Consider the following 16,871-nt stretch of genomic DNA (forward strand, 5'->3'; position numbering starts at 1 on the left):
GGTTTTGTGGCTCCTGGTGTTTTCTTTTCTGTAGGAAATGCATCCAAATGGTTCTTTGAGTGTTTAAGGCTGCCGATCCCCTGATTTAGGCTGATGGTGCCAAACCAACCATGTTGTTTCCCATGTCAAAAATGGAATAATACTCTTTAAGGAAGACGTCACCCAGGATCCATAGAGGCTGTCCAGTTGAGGAAGGCACATATGTTGGCTCAATTGCAAGTGAACATTGACCATTTTTCTGTAAAAGAAACAAATTGCTTCAGATTGTGCCCTTATTGCAGAAAAGAAGGGATATCAATCATATTTTAATGGAATCTGGATTTGGATTGTGATTAAATTACATGCCACCAAAACATTGTCTAACTCAAATTCTCCATGTTATTATGCAATTGCATAGGAGTATCATGTTCTATGGTTTGCTTGAAAGGACATGGTACAAAATCCATATTATATGTGCTTCAATATGTGGCTGATTCTTGAAAAGCAGCCATCTGTGTCATCCACATCTATAATTTTGACTGAATTATAGGAGGAGGTTTACAGATTTGATAGCGCCAAACTAAGGGACATATTTTTGTTATAAATAAAGCAACTTCAGCTTAATGCTATTTCCATGTGACATTATTATTGAGGTATGGAACATCAATTGATCTTAAAAGGAACTGATTTCCTATGCATAGAGAATTTAGAAAAGCATACTTACATTGGAGACATAAGCAGAAGGAGGAAGTGGGAACTGGGAACCATTAATGAAAAAGGTAATAGTAGGCATATTCTGGATATTCTTGCAGTCCACCTCATACTGTGAAAGAACAAATGTAAGGGAAAGTTAAATGGAGGCAATAAGGGAGGCTGGCCAGGTTACAGCAGCACTATCAACTTTTGTCTCTCTTCTTAAGCCTGTCAAACTTGCCTTAAAGCTGTGCCAAATGTCTTTGAATCAATAAAACGATATTCAGATTATTTATGGCCACTAGAGTGGCAGAAAAATAATAATTTTTGCATTCTTTTGAGTAGATTTATATTTTATACTTCTGAGATTACTGTACTTACAAACTTCTAGCAAAACTTTTTTTCTGCAGTTTAAAAATTGTGGTTTATATTGTTGTAGCTCAACCATTTGCTGTGAGCCGCCCGAGTCTGCGGAGAGGGGCGGCATACAAATCTAAATAATAAATAAATAAATAAATAAATAAATTTTCAAGTGTGCACAAAAAAGGTGCATTGTAAGGGACAGCATGCAACCTCCCCACTCCCTGTTATTTTGGAGTAAATACCCCAAAATGCATATAAATTTTCACATAGGTTAAAAACATAAGAACAGGAAAACGAGGAACTGCATGAAATCAAAATTAATAGATTTCTCTAATCGTAATGTAACATTTCCCTGAACAATCACAAAATTTGTTCAAGATTCTTTCCTCTACTTACTGAACCATCTTTAGCAGGATTGACAGCCTGAACGAAATCCGATAAATATTGTTGTGGGATAGCTAGCAAAAATGTCCCCGTGTCTACAATGCCCTGGCAGCCTTCACTGCACCAGCCAGTAGCCTCGTTGCCAATGGCAAATCTATCGAAACAATAAAAACACAGAATATTATTAAAACCATTGCAAAGAACTAAAGCAAACTACAATTAGAAAAATAAATAAAAGCCTATGGATTCTTAATCTACATGCAGCCTTTAATCAACCATTACTGGGTAGCACACAAAGGCCAGGGTGGATCAGGATTGTTAACATCTAACAAATGTAGAAGGCATCCATTTGATCAAGACTGTTACATATATCTAAGGATCAATAGCACTTAGACTTATATACTGCTTCACAGTGCTTTACAGCCCACTCTAAGTAGTTTACAGAGTCAGCATATCACTCCCAACAATCTGGATCCTCATTTTATCCACCTCAAAAGGATGGAAGGCTGAGTCAACCTTGAGCCTGGAGAGATTTGAACTGGTGAACTACAGTCAGCAGACAGCAGAAGCAGCTAGTTACTGCACCTTAACTACTACGCCACCAAGGCTCATTAAACTTAAATGCAAATAATGTACTTCATGGAGGATTACCCACAAATATTGGCACCATAGTGATGGCCATGCATATTGCATAAATATTGGTCAATATTTTACAATTAGTATGTCCACTGAAAGTTCTGCTGTATTTATAGAAGCAAGTAGGCATAAATATTTGCAAGTGGACTTCCAGGGTGACATTATAGTAGTGTGGCACAGAGAAACTGACCTCTACTACTCTCCCTGGTTTGTTGCATTTTTGGAAGCCGAAATTAGCATCACGAACCCTTGGGGAGGGGAGTGAAAGGGAGGGGAATATCATGTGGTGACAGGGAGAGGGGTGATCCCTCATGCAGAAGGTGGAAACCCCGAATTCCTATGGAAAAAAGACAAATTGTATGGAGAGATCTGGAGACATGGCAGCCTGAATAGATAGTGGTGGAAGCAAAGAGTGAGAAGCAGCAGGAATATTGACAGATTTGTGTAGCAAGCAGCACTGAGGAATTTATTTATTTTATTTATTTTATTGGACTAAGTATTGCCCACAAGATCATATACTGCAACGTCCTGCCTGTCGGCGACTACTTCAGCTTCAACCACAACAACACAAGAGCACACTACAGGTGTAAACTTAATATTAACCGCTCCAAACTTGACTGTAAAAAATACGACTTCAGTAACTGAGTTGTCGAAGCGTGGAACTCATTACCGGACTCCATAGTGTCATCCCCAAACCCCCAACACTTTACCCTTAGATTATCTACGGTTGACCTATCCAGATTCCTAAGAGGTCAGTAAGGGGCGAGTACAAGTGCACTAGAGTGCCTTCCGACCCCTGTCCTATTGCTCTCCTATATCTCCTATACCTTTCTTCTATTCCTATATCTCTTCTTCTATTCTTTCATTGATATGTTCTATTACTATATCTTCTTTTCTATTATTTCTTAGATATATTTTACTATGAGTATCTCCTCTATAACCTTCATCATATATTTTACTAGGTGTATATAGATATATACCCACTAAAACCCTCATTGTGTATTGGACAAAATAAATAAATAAAAATAAAATAAATAAAAACAGATTTATATGCCACCCCTCTCTGAGGACAATCTTCCCAAGCAGACAATATCTATGGAAAATAAGTATAAATAAAAGAGTCTCCAGAGAGAAATTGGCAGCAGCCTTAGTGGTGTGGAGCTTAAAACAAGTAAAGAAACAATGAACATGGATCAGTGGAGAGATACAACAATCAAAAGTGCAGGTTTAAAAAGATTGGTGTGTTAAAAAACCGGAGAGACAGCCTTTTAAAATCTAATTCGCAGAGACAATGGACAATGGAAGAAGATGAGAAGGGGACTGTATGTTTTAAAATGAGTTTACATCTTGAAAGTGGACAGGAGGACACAGAGGGCGTGAAGAGATGAAGGATTAACAACTATGATAAACTTAAAACTTAACCAAAACGGACATCTTCCGAACTAACTCGCAAAGAACTAACGCAAAGAACTAACTTCCAAACTAACTTGCAAAGAACCTTGTTCTGTGTTTAAATTGACTGCACATTGTGATCTTATTTTGGATTACTTTGGATTGTTTATATTGATCTTTTATACTCTTGGATTTCTTATATTTACTATTTGTTGTGGTTGGCTCTGGCCCAGCTCCTGCCCCAAGGAATGTGGAGGTGGATGCAGGGGAAACATCAACATGTCATAGGCCTGTTTTATTGCCGACAGAGTCAGCTAGTGCAGTTTCCTTGGACGAAGAAGAAGGTGGGGGTGACTTGGAAGAGGGGGGCTTGGCACACAGCCCAGGAAGCCAATCTCCATTATCTTCGATCGATTTGGATGAGGAAGTGTTAGACCCACGCAGGCGCAGAATTATGCATAGAAGAGACCAATTGAAGAAATATTACAGGAGATAGGAGAGGCCACCTGTGTTTGGGGGGGCTCCAGCAATTAGAGCTGCTGATATAAATAGCAGCGTGCTGGCTTGGCCATTGTGGAAGATTATCTGATCGTTGTTTCTTCAGGACCGTGCCTTGCTGTTTCTGGACTTTGTTGATTTTTCACAACTTTGAAACCAAAGCAGAGCAAAGTGTGTGTGTCTCACTTCGTGGAAGAAGGAGGGCTGTGACGTTTCTTCACAGCTGCTAGTTAAGTACTTAAGGACTGGTTAAGGGGATGGTACAGCCTACAAGGTTGTTTTGTGATGAGTGCTCTTTGCAATATTAAAAGGGTGCTTTGTTTCTTTTGAATTTTGTGATAAAGAACATTGTTTTTGAACTTTCAAGTGTGTGTGTGTCTGAAATTTTTACCCTTGAATTTTTGGGAGACTCATACCATAGAGCCCAGCAGAACACTATTTATAATATTTAAATTATTTATACTATATTAATATATATACATTAACATAGAATTATGCATGGGACTGAGATGCAAAAGGAAAGCAAAATTGCTTCCTTCTTTAAACATGATTCAGGAATTTATTATTAAAACGCAAGAATCAATTTTGAATAATCATGAAGAAGTGAAAGAAGAGTTAAATAAATTAGATAATAGAATGGAGACAATACAGGAAACAATTGATAAAAATCGGGATAGGTGTATGGTGAGAAGTAACATGCCCATCTGTTTTCCAAATTTGTATCCTAGGCAGAAGGCCTGTTTTACTTCCCACAAACATATTTAGAAGTAGCAGATAAGTATTGGATTAATCAGTTTTGCCAAAACTCTAATACACTTAACCAACGGGTGAGAAGAATATCCTTCCATCGTTTATAAAGGGTGAAGCAGCAGGCCATTCAAATAAAATCAGATACAAATCAGATACAAATCAGGAAGAAAAAAGGTCACTTACCCTTCTATACCGATCTGCCATTGATTCTGGTCAGTCACAGGGGCCCAGGTAATTTCCCCAGTGTACCTATTGGGGTCAATACCCCCCAATATCAGTTCTCCTCCGTTCAGAAAACTTGGTTGGCTGAGAGGAAGGAGAAAAAATGGGCAAAAGGAAGAATATTAGCTATAGTTTCTCATGTGCTTGTAATTTTTTTATATAGAGTAAACAATCCTAGGATCATTTTCATCATAAAATGTGGCCAGAAAGTTGAAAAAAACCAACTTGTTGGATAAAGTTACAAAATATGAATGAAGTAAACTGAGTACAGATTGTTTTGTGTTAATGCTGAATATCAATGGCAATGGGGGAAACCATCCCATTGACATGCAAACTCTTCCCTCAACTGCTCAATCCACTGAGAATCGTGTTTTTAAAGGCTTTGAAAATTCAACTTTTCACAATTCCAATTGTGAGATAAGAATATAATTAGAGGTACAAACGAGGGTACAAATCTTCTTACACTCATAAAGGGGTGGGCTCCAGGCGAGACGGCATGGAACGCCATTCCATCGGTGGAAATGGAGTTGCACATGGATCTCCATCGCCACCTGCCATGCATACGCCGTGCACATGCTGTGCACACGAGATTCAGCTTCTGCACATGTGCAGAAGCCGAATCTCGCCACCCCAGCCAGCAGTGACAGCACCCACCACTAGGTGGGTCCAAAGAGCGCAGTGCTCATCCAGCGGGTGTGGGGCGCCTCTGCCGCTGCTGCTGCTGGGCCGACCTGTGAGATGTGGGGCTGGGTCTTAGGAGATGGGTCGGTGGCCTATCTTTTTTTATATATATATATATATACAGTATATATATATATATATATATATATATATATATATATATATATATATATATATATATATTGGGGTTCCTTGCTTTTAGATTTTTTAAATGTACAATTGTTATTTTGGATTCTAATTATTACATTTGTCAATATATATTGTTTTTATCACTGTTGTGAGCCGCCCTGAGTCTGCGGAGAGGGGCGGCATACAAATCTAATAAATAATAATTTATTTATTTTATTATTTATTTATTATTTAGATTTGTATGCCGCCCCTCTCTGCAGACTCGGGGCAGCTCACAGCAAAACAAAACAATTCATAACAAATCTAAATTGTAGTTTAAAATATTTAAAAACCCCATTTACTAAACAAACATACATACAAACATACCATTCATAAATTGTATATGCCCGGGGGAGATGTCTCAGTTCCCCCATGCCTGACGACAAAGGTGGGTTTTAAGGAGCTTACGGAAGGCAAGGAGAGTAGGGGCAGTTCTAATCTCTGGGGGGAGTTGGTTCCAGAGGGCCGGGGCCGTCACAGAGAAGGCTCTTCCCCTGGAGCCCGCCAACCGACATTGTTTAGTTGATGGAACCCGGAGAAGGCCCACTCTGTGGGACCTAATCGGTCGCTGGGATTCGTGCGGCAGAAGGCGGTCTCGGAGATATTCTGGTCCAATGCCATGAAGGGCTTTAAAGGTCATAACCAACACTTTGAATTGTGACCGGAAATTGATCGGCAACCAATGCAGACTGCGGAGTGTTGGTGAAACATGGGCATACCTAGGTAAGCCCATGACTGCTCTTGCAGCTGCATTCTGCACGATCTGGAGTTTCCGAACACTTTTCAAAGGTAGCCCCATGTAGAGAGCATTACAGTAGTCGAACCTCAAGGTGATGAGGGCATAATAATAATAATCATCATCATCATCATCATCTCATCTGGGAGCCGCCAACCAGCAGGAAGACATCCTCCAGGGTGGGGCGTGTGGGCGGGCATGGCAGGCAGCTACATCAGCCACCTCTCAAGCCACCCCACCCCCTGAAGCACCCTGGAAGCGGCCCAGCCATGGCCCACAACACCTGCAGCTACTGCCTCTCTCTGGAACTCAGCTTCACATTCCTGCAGCCCTCCTGCTGCTTGTGCTTGGCCGAGGGTGGCCCGAGCCCCAGCAGCGCCTTGCCTGTCTCCTCCCCAGACAACTGCAGCTCCTTGACAGACGGGCCACTACATCGGCCACCTCTCCAAGCTGTTTGCCCAGGAGATGCACCAGCTACCCCACCAGCCACCTGGCAGCTTGGAGAGGTGGCTGATGTAGCGGCCCGCCTGTCAAGGAGCTGTAGGAGTCCAGAGAGGAGACCAGCGAGGCGCCGCTGGAGCTTGGGCCACTCTTGGCCAGGCAGAGGCAGGAGGAGGGCCACAGGAAAGTGGGGCTGAAGTCCAGAGAGGGGCAGCCACCCCGGATGCTGTGGCCCATGGCTGGGGTGCTTCTGGTTGTGCATGCCCCCCACCCAGACTGTTCCAGTAGGGCCACAAATGGCTGCCCTTTACTGCACTCATGGTGTGAATAAAGTAATCCTTAATATATGTGGTGGAATCAACAGCTGAAATGAGGGAGATCCCAATAGGAGGAGTTAAGAGACACACTATAGTGGTCTCTATGGGGGGAAGAATATATGAGATTAAACATTTAGGATTAAATCAGGCTTTCCCAAGGGAAAGTGGAGAATTTGATCAGATCTTTTTAGAACTGGGGAATCAACAATAAACAAACTTCTTGACTTAAACCCTGGAGCTGTTCTGGTTGCTAGCACTTAACAACATACGTTTTTAAACCAGCAATGATTTCTTTCGAAATTAAATTTAAAAATAATTTTAAACATCTTTCTTATCTGAATATTTCCCCTCTCTTTCAATATTGAAATATTGAACTTGATTATATTATTATTATTATTATTATTATTATTATTATTATTATTATTATTTATTAGATTTATATGCCACCCCTCTCCGAAGACTACTTGTGATGAAGGGATTGAGCCATGGACAACGAAGGGCTACCAAAATGTTTACTACCACACTGTGGGCATGGCTTATGCAGGACGTCCTGCTTTTTCTTTCAACATCTTTCTGTGAAAATTGGGTGCTCTTGGGGGAGTTCCATTTTCGCTACCCCACTGCATTCCCCCCCCATCCAGGCAGTAACCCCTGACCATGGAATACAAGTTAATTGCTCTATTCCAGGTAACTCATTCTGGAAGAACACCATAATTATGCTTACATGATATGACACAAATATAATGTGGTTAATCTTACCGTAAGAAGTAAAAGCTAAAAATGGGTTCAGAGATCTGGTTTTGATTCATCACCTGCTGCAAGAATGCCTCTGTATTTGGAGTAGGATTCATCAAACCCAAAATCCCATCAAAGTAGCTATAGTAGAAGGGCTTAGTGGGCTCCTCCACACTCAATCCAAACTGTTGATTTCGAACTACAATATCCTGGATCTGAGAGAGAAGATTGAAAAATGGATTTTGCTTGTAGTCCCTAGCATTTATTTTATTATTTATTTATTAATCAGATTTGTATACCGCCCCTCTCCGCAGACTCGGGGCGGCTAACAGCAATAATAACACAATGTAAACAAATCTAATATTTAAGTTAATTTAAAACCCCAATTTAGAAACCAATCATACATACTAGCATGCATAAATTTTATAAGCCTAGGGGGAGGGAAAGTGTCAATTCCCCCATGCCTGACGACAGAGGTGGGTTTTAAGGAGCTTATGAAAGGCAAGGAGGGTGGGGGCAACTCTGATATCTGGGGGGAGTTGGTGCCAAAGGGTTGGGGCCGCCACAGAGAAGGCTCTGAGCTTTGATTATATTGCCTTTCCCCACCCCTTATTCCCCTGCAGATGCTGATGAGAGATACTCCAATTATATGATAAAGATGTGGAAGAATCTCATTAAGGGTCATTGTCCCAAATGCATTCTATCGTCTTTAGCAAATATGCCAGTTATGACCACCAATGGTAGCGTAAGTGTAGCATAAGGTAGGCATGCATAAGACCGCCTTCTTCCGTATGAATCCCAGCGGCTGGTTAGGTCCCACAGAGTGGGCCTCCTCCGGGTCCCGTCAACAAAACAATGTAGTTTGGTGGGGCCCAGGGGAAAAACATTCTCTGTGGCAGCCCCGGCCCTCTGGAACCAACTCCCCCCGGAGATTAGAATTGCCTCCACCCTCCTTGCCTTTCGTAAGCTCCTTAAAACCCATCTCTGCCATCAGGCATGGGGGAACTGAGATATTCTTTCCCCCTAGGCCTTTACAATTCATGTATGGTATGTTTGTATGTATGGATGTTTGGTTTTACAATAAGGGTTTTTTAGTTGTTTTAGTATTGGATTTACATGCTGTTTTTTGTTACTGTTGTTAGCCACCCCGAGTCTACGGAGAGGGGCGGCATACAAATCCAATGAATAAATAAATAAATTATGTATTTTACTATGTGGATACCCACTAAAACCCTCATTGTGTATCAATCAATCAATAAAATAAACAAATATCTGATTACCATATTTCAACCTTACTAGATTTCAAGTTATTTTATTTTATTGACATTTTACATAAAAACGTAGAGCTGGTGAGAACTACAATACCAGAGTTTTTATATTAGCACCCTCTCCATGGAAACTTTCTTGCCTTTATTGCATCCATTTAAGAAATAGTGCCTGTTAATCTGATGCTGGACCTTCAATGTTAAATTAGTAAGTTATTTTAATCAGAATAGAGTTACTATAGCTTTTATTATGATTCCAATTTACTTCCATTATGTTAATTCTCTTTAGATTTATGGTCATTTTAATGCTTATTTTATGCATTGGTCCTCTAAAACAGTTAATAAATGCAAATGTAAATAAATAAGAGTTAATTCTAATGAATTAATCAGTGTAGCCTAGTAGTAAGGAATCAAAGACTAACAACTTAGTTAAAATCCACTCACCCGCACAGTATCATAGCCTAACATTATACTCAATTGACCAGATCCATATTGTAAGGGATAAGTTTTTTCATCATTGCTGTAATATGTAGATGACTGTTGCGGATCAAACATACGATGGTTTCCTACAACAAAACAAGAAAAAAAATTGAGTAGAAGTTTTGTTCTATGTTTATTGAAAGATGTTTTTCTCTATACACAATAGATCTGTACTTTGCTTCACTACCAGCCCACATTTATTCATTCTCTCATGTTGTAGGAAAAGTCCACATCATGGTTAAAAATAAAGGAAAATATATTTTCCTTTATTTTCCGAAGACGGGCTACAAGAATGGTGGAAGGTCTTAAGCATAAAACGTATCAGGAAAGACTTAATGAACTCAATCTGTATAGTCTGGAGGACAGAAGGGAAAGGGAAGACATGATTGAAACATTTAAATATGTCAAAGGGTTAAATAAGGTCCAGGAGGGAAGTCTTTTTAATAGGAAAGTGAACACAAGAACAAGGGGACACAATCTGAAGTTAGTTGGGGGAAAGATCAAAAGCAACATGAGAAAATATTATTTCACTGAAAGAGTAGTAGATCCTTAGAACAAACTTCCAGCAGACGTGGTTGGTAAATCCACAGTAACTGAATTTAAACATGCCTGGGATAAACATATATCCATCCTAAGATAAAATACAGAAAATAGTATAAGGGCAGACTAGATGGACCATGAGCTCTTTTTCTGCCGTCAGACTTCTATGTTTCTATATTTGGTTTTGACAAAAATAAATATTTTCTCTAACAGCAGACATTCAATAGGTTCAGCAAGGGAGTGGACTACTCACCACAAGCCCTTGTTGTGCAATATGTGGAGGGTACCCACAGAACATCAGAGCCAGTATCCAAAAGAACAAGAAACTCTTGTGGTGGCGTTCCAATTGTTATTACTCCAAAGTAAAAAGACTGTCAAATGAAAATAATTATGAGACAGGTTTCACAAAAACTTTGGAATACTGGTTAACTACTGTAAATAAGTAGAGGACTACATCTCCCCTATGACAGTACCTGCCTGTCCTTGAGATCAAACAGGAGAGAGATCCTCCAGGTGCCATCTAGCGGGACCTCAAAAGTAGCTCTGTGGCTACAAAATGAGGACAGAAGCACAGTGTACTGCTTTCTGCCATCTCACAATCTCCAAATTTTAAAATCTGAAGGATTACTGGTGTTTGTCTTTTTAGTGAGTATGAAATTAACAAATAAACCAAACCTTGGTTGTGTGTTCATTGACGAGTGTACACTATAATGTATTGTGCTTTAAATCAAGGCTTCTTCTTACTATCAAACACAGTGTTTGGATCCAATGTGACTTACTCAGAAGTAGATGGATTTATTATTCGAGTTGTAGACTATCTCACTTCTTTCAGAGTAAGTTATGCATAAACTGCTTGCCTGGTTGCTGTTTTTTGTTCAAAGTAAATCAATAAAGAGCACCAGTCATAGTAATGCTCACCAGTCATAGTAAAAAAAAACTATCCCAAATACATATTATATTAAATTGCTCTTTAACAAGACAAGTATATCTAGGTATTATTGTCAGAAAACAAGCAGAGAACTATTTTTTTCCTGAATAATAATCAGAAAAAATAATAATCAGGTAGCATCAACATTTGACTTAAATAAATAAATGGATTATGTTCTTTCCTGAGTTCAAGCATCAGCAGTCAATCTACAGTTGCTCATAGGAGAAAGGAAAGATGAAATAATTAAATGATATTTCATTATACTTAAATAATATCCTATTGATTGCTTCTGAAAAGAGGTATTAAAATGTGTCAATAATAAATTTAAATTCTAGAGTTACAAAGTTAGATGAAGCAGAAGAAAATAGAGATTTCTGTGGTTTAAATACTCACGTCCAAATAATTGGTCATTGGTTCATATGTAGCACTGAATTTATTGAACCGATATTTTAATCCAGGATCAATATGGTATTTTTCCAAAAAATCTTCCAATACTCCCTTCTCTCTCATATTTTCACGAATGGATTTTCCTTTCATTAGAATGATTCTACATACCAAAAAAGATAACCAGAATATCCTTCACTATCTCAGCTATCTGTGTATTTTTAATATTTTTGTTACTAAAAACAATAATATCCCATCAAACAAGTAATACACAAACAAGAGATTAAATGAAGAAACAGGAATACTAAAGCTTGCCATGGATTGATAAAAAGATAATTTTGTTATTATTTTTTGACTAAAACCGATTTGGTTTAGATTCTTAATGTATAGTTTGAGATACTCACCTATGCAAACCTTCTGACAGGTGGAAGCAGACTAATGCCAGGATCAACCACTTCATGATACTTTGCGTCCTGGGGAATTATCTCAGGGAATCCAAAAATTTTGAAAACAACTAGGCTGCTGTGGCTCCACTTTTATATCCAAAGCAACTGTTCTCTGATACTTAATCTCTTTGTTCTTGTACTCTTATCTTTCTCTTTAATCTTATTATACTGAGCCAATACTGTACAAACATACCTTTTCTTATGGATAATAGGAATGTTTGCCCTTGATATTAAATAAAAGACTAATAGAATTTCGCTTCGCAAAGCATTACCTACTAGCAAAGATAATACAGGATAATATATCAAAATGGAAAATTATAATCATTGTTTTAAGAACTAATGGAAACTAAATGAATAATCCCAGTTGCTCTAGTAAGGTTGGACAAGGTTACTTTTGATTGAATTACATCTTAAAATTCTCATTTTATGCTTGCTGGGTTTTTTTTTTTGAACCTTAGAAAACTGCATGGTGTTTATGTCTGGCATGAAAGTCGACATTCCAGAACATGTCTGTGTCGACTCATCTTTCCTTTCCCAGTTGTAAAAATGAAAGAATTCCAGATTCTTAACTAGAATAATGTGCCAGAGATATTTCCAATTCACATTTTCCTCTAGTCCTTCATATATTTCATAAAAACATTTTTCACATTTCATTTATCTGTGAGAAAATAAGCTGAACTACTATTCCAGATTTCCACATTTTTCTTTGGTAATCATAAATTAATATACAGTGATCCCTCGAGTTTCGCGTCCTCGAGCATCGCGAAAGGGCTATATCGCGAGTTTTCAACCCGGAAGTAAACTCCACCATCTGCGCATGCGTGCCTTTTTTCTATGGCCACGCATGTGTAGATGGTGGAGTTTCCCGCCGGGCAGATAAGCTGCTGGGCGGCTTCCCTGGGTCTTCCCCCTCTTGCCCCGGTAAGACCCCAGCGGCGGCGCGAGCAACGGCGTGGGCGGGCGGCACGCGCGGGGAAACCCCAGCTCCGCTTCCCAGCTGGGAAGCGGCCCCAGCAACAGCGTGGGCGGGTGGGCGGTGCACGCGCGCTTGGGGAAACCCCAGCTCCGCTTCCCAGCTGGGAAGCGGCCCCAGCAACACGCGCGTGCTTGGGGACATCCCAGCTCCGCTTCCCAGCTGGGAAGCGGCCCCAGCAACGGCGTGGGCGGGCGGGCAGCACGCGCGCGGGGAAACCCCAGGCGCGAGCAACGGGGTGGGCGGGCGAAGGGCGGGCGGCGGTGGAAGTAAAAACACCATCTGCGCATGCGCAGATGGTGTTTTTACTTCCGCACCGCTACTTCGCGAAAAATCGATCATCGCTTGGGGTCCTGGAACGGAACCCTCGCGATGATCGAGGGACCACTGTACTACACAATGACTTCCATTTGAGCCCCATGGCGAGTTGACATCCCACTGAATTACAAGAATGTATTTGCAAGGAAATTGTTTCTGGGTGCAGGATCCAGTCCCAGGAAATCTCTCCAAAGAACAGAGAGATTGTTGAGATGATTCACATTTCCAGATAATCAACTTTCTTGAGTACACTACAGAAATTGTCATTCTATGGATAGCTTACGAGTAGTTGGGGGTTAGGATTCTACTAAGCTCACCTCTGTAACACAGCCTTTATTGGACATGGAGCTCTGTTATTGTTGTTGTTTTGCTTAGATCAGCAAGATTGTTCTGTATTCATTGAATGAATCCCCTTCACTCTTGGAGGAAGATAATACAAATTTGATTTTTTTTTTAAATTTATTTTTAGTCCCACCGAAGCGAGGCCTCAAAAAATTAATCGTAACTCGTAAATGTTCCTCTCCATGGAAATCTTTAGTAAAAGGCGAAAGATTCATACGATCTGAAGAGAAACCAGAGTGTAGTACAAATTTGATTTTAAGAACCTTTGGAATAGATGAGCTTCCTCTGATAGGTGGAGATTAGTGTTGGGCGAAACGAACTTGCAAAGTTCGGGCTCGTGCCGAACTTTGCAGTGTTCGGCCTGCCGAACCTGAACCCGAACTTTTTTAAAAGTTCAGTAAAGTTCGGGTTCGGCGTTTGTTCGAACACCGTGAAATGCCGCCGCCTGGGAGGAGAGTGGGGAATCCCATTGTGGGATTTCCCACCTCCTTTTGCTTGCGGTGCTTGCGGGATTTGGGGGCAGGGCTTTGATGTCACAGAGACTACTTCCTGGCCGGCCGAGTGGGGAGGAAGGAATCTCCGTGACATCAAAGCCCCGCCCCCGGAATCCCATCGTGGGATTCCTCACCTGCTGCGGCATCCTTTTCTGTAAAATAACAGGAAGCAAAGGAAGGTGGGGAATTCCCCACCTCCTTGTTTATTTTTACAGAAAAGGACGCCGCAGCGGCTTGCTGCTGCTCGGGTTCGACGAATTCACCCAAACTTCACCGCAAAGTTCGGGCGTTGGGTTCCCCCAACACTAGTGGAGATACATCAGTATCAGAATCACCCACTTTATGAAATACAGGGTATTCATCAATACGATCCAGAAATTATGTGCAGAGTTATTAAAGTTGTGCCCCTAGTTTTATATTCCCAATATCTGCCCTCTAGTGATTTTTTTGTTTACTTTTGATTACCTATTACCTATATTATTATTCATACCAAAAATCTACATTTGTTTTTCTGTGTAGGATAGAAGGGCAATTTTTAATTATAGCCTCTATATGTTGTATTGTTGTAAGCCGCCTGAGTCCTTCGGGATTGGGCAGCATAGAAGTCAAATTAATTAAATAAAAAAATGAGTAAATGAATGAATGAATGAATAAATAAATAAATAAATAAATAAAATTTTAGTTAGATTTAAAAATTATGTGCCTTTGACTTTTTTATGAAAAAAAGAGAAAGTTTTGCTGAGAAAATAGAAAATCAGTTGCCAAAACACAGGTGCAATTTGGCTACCTCCACAGGTGCAGCAGCAAAATCCTGCTGGTCCCGCAAGAACTTACGAGCCGTGGCAGTGAGCCCAATTTATCATTCCGGCTCGTAGCCCACCGCTGCTTCCCACCACCACTAGAGACTTTTCAAGTATTCCAGTGAAAGGAAAAAACTCAAACTTCCCCAAATTAATAAGTGTGTCTTGGTAATAGAGGAACAGAATCAACTATTTGTAAATCAGACAATCTATCAAGGGAGGTACATTGTCTCCAACCTGAAAAGATCAAAGATGTGACAGAGAGTCTTACCAAAATAATAAACCCACAGATTATAATCCCTTTCTCATAATCCATCCTTCTCTAATCATGTAGAGTCATACATTGGTCATACATCTGTATATTCAGACACATCACTCACTATTTTTCTTCTATCAATCAACTTCATAAAGTGGAAGGGAACCTACATTTAATTTTTCTGAGGTTTCTGCAAAAGAGGAGCTATTGCTTCTCATTGTGTACATCTTGAGCATTTTAGAGATGATCCCACTTAAGTGAGTACTCATGAAAGGTGTTGATGTGGAATATTACTAGAAACAGCATTTAGACATCTATAACACTTCGTAGTGTTTTCCAGCCCTCACTAAGCGGTTTACCGAGTCAGAATATTGCCCCCAACAATTTGGATCCTCATTTTACCTATCATGGAATGATGAAAAGCTGAGCAACCTTGAGCCTGCTGAAATTTGAATTGTCAAATTGAAGGCAACTGGCAGGCAGCAGAAGTAGCCTGCAATACTGCACTATAACCACTGTGCCACCGTGGCTCATATTCTCCACACTGGAGACTTTTCAGTACTATAATCCATCTATCTATCTATCATTGCATTCTTTCATAGCAGCAATCAGTGCATGAGTGTGATGTATAAAAGGATGTGGGAAAGGTTGCATGCAAACCGCAATGTATTGCCATCTTCTTAAAAAGATAGATCGATAAAATAAGGTATAATTTTCCAGCAAAATTTATGACATGCTAATGCTTGTGTTGGTATATGCTCAGTATGTTCTCTTCAGATTTGATCCCTACAGACAGTACCTTATAGGCTTTCCTTCATTCTTATTGAATTTAAAGGAGTAATTAAGACCCATATTTAATTTTATTTCTATATTTTAAAAGGAACGCATTGATTATACCTATATCTCTTTGGTTCCAATGTATACAAGGCAGCTACACAAAGGATGTAATTATAAGATGGTGTAAGAAGAAAAATATTATATACCGTATATACTCGAGTATAAGCCGAGTTTTTCAGTCCAAAAAAATGGGCTGAAAAACACAACCTCGGCTTATACTCGGGTCATTGACAAAGTCACCACACGAGGGCGCCATTGCTTGAGCCAGAGCGAGGAGGCACCAGCTTTTGTCCCCTCTCGCACGCCGTAGTTCCTCTCCCTGGCTCAAGCAAAGGAGGCAGCCATTTGCTCCAACCGAGAGGGGAAAAAAGCAATGGGAAGCCGGTGAGGTCGTGTGTGTGTGTGTGTGTGTGTGCATGCCCCCTCTCCCCCCCACCGTGAAAAAAGCCAGCTACCTCTTGCTGAAACTCAGAGGCTTTTTTTTTTTACTCCCTGTGTGTATTTGTCAACAGGTTTGCATTGCCCTTAGTTGGATTAAAAAGGCCCCCTGCTGTCAGATTCTCCTCCCCCTCCTTTGAAAGGATTTAAACTGTTTAAAAAATGGTATTTTGTGGTAGTTGCTGTGCTTGCTTGGATAGGATCTAATAATGTGTTATGAGGCAGAGCTAGACAGGAATTCTTTTTCTATCTGTCTATCTTTCTATCTATCTATTTTTCTATCTATCTATCTATCTATCTATTTTTCTATCTGTCTGTCTGTCTGTCTATCTATCTTTCTATCTATATCTATCTGTCTATCTATCTATCTATCTA

The 16,871-nt window shown here is 40.1% G+C and overlaps 1 protein-coding gene and 1 non-coding gene across 2 annotated transcripts; both read right to left on the reverse strand.

Moving 5' to 3' along the window:
- Positions 1-85: 85 nt before the first annotated feature.
- LOC139165666 (pepsin B-like) lies at positions 86-12,052 on the reverse strand. The gene is made up of 10 exons (XM_070748883.1): positions 11,997-12,052; positions 11,602-11,755; positions 10,534-10,651; positions 9,705-9,826; positions 8,020-8,210; positions 4,879-5,001; positions 1,432-1,573; positions 1,382-1,387; positions 704-802; positions 86-238 (listed from the first exon to the last, which is right to left on the reverse strand). The coding sequence occupies exons 1-10, from the start codon at positions 12,050-12,052 to the stop codon at positions 86-88; spliced, it is 1,164 nt and encodes a 387-aa protein (XP_070604984.1).
- A 1,744-nt stretch (positions 12,053-13,796) lies between these two features.
- Positions 13,797-13,911, reverse strand: LOC139166074 (U5 spliceosomal RNA). The gene has a single exon (XR_011558882.1). It is a non-coding gene; the product is annotated as a U5 spliceosomal RNA (small nuclear RNA).
- Positions 13,912-16,871: the final 2,960 nt, after the last annotated feature.

This window comes from Erythrolamprus reginae, chromosome 3 (assembly GCF_031021105.1).
Source record: "Erythrolamprus reginae isolate rEryReg1 chromosome 3, rEryReg1.hap1, whole genome shotgun sequence".
NCBI lineage: Eukaryota > Metazoa > Chordata > Lepidosauria > Squamata > Dipsadidae > Erythrolamprus > Erythrolamprus reginae.

What these genes read in the sequence shown, in the direction of transcription:
- LOC139165666 (XM_070748883.1), bottom strand. Translation starts at nt 12,052, where the DNA reads ATGAAGTGGTTGATCCTGGCATTAGTCTGCTTCCACCTGTCAGAAGGT. An exon ending in CAATGACCAATTATTTGGAC is followed by an intron (nt 10,652 to 11,601) that starts GTGAGTATTTAA and finishes TTCATTTGACAG; the next exon opens with TCTTTTTACTTTGGAGTAAT. An exon ending in TAGGCTATGATACTGTGCGG is followed by an intron (nt 8,211 to 9,704) that starts GTGAGTGGATTT and finishes CTTCTCTCTCAG; the next exon opens with ATCCAGGATATTGTAGTTCG.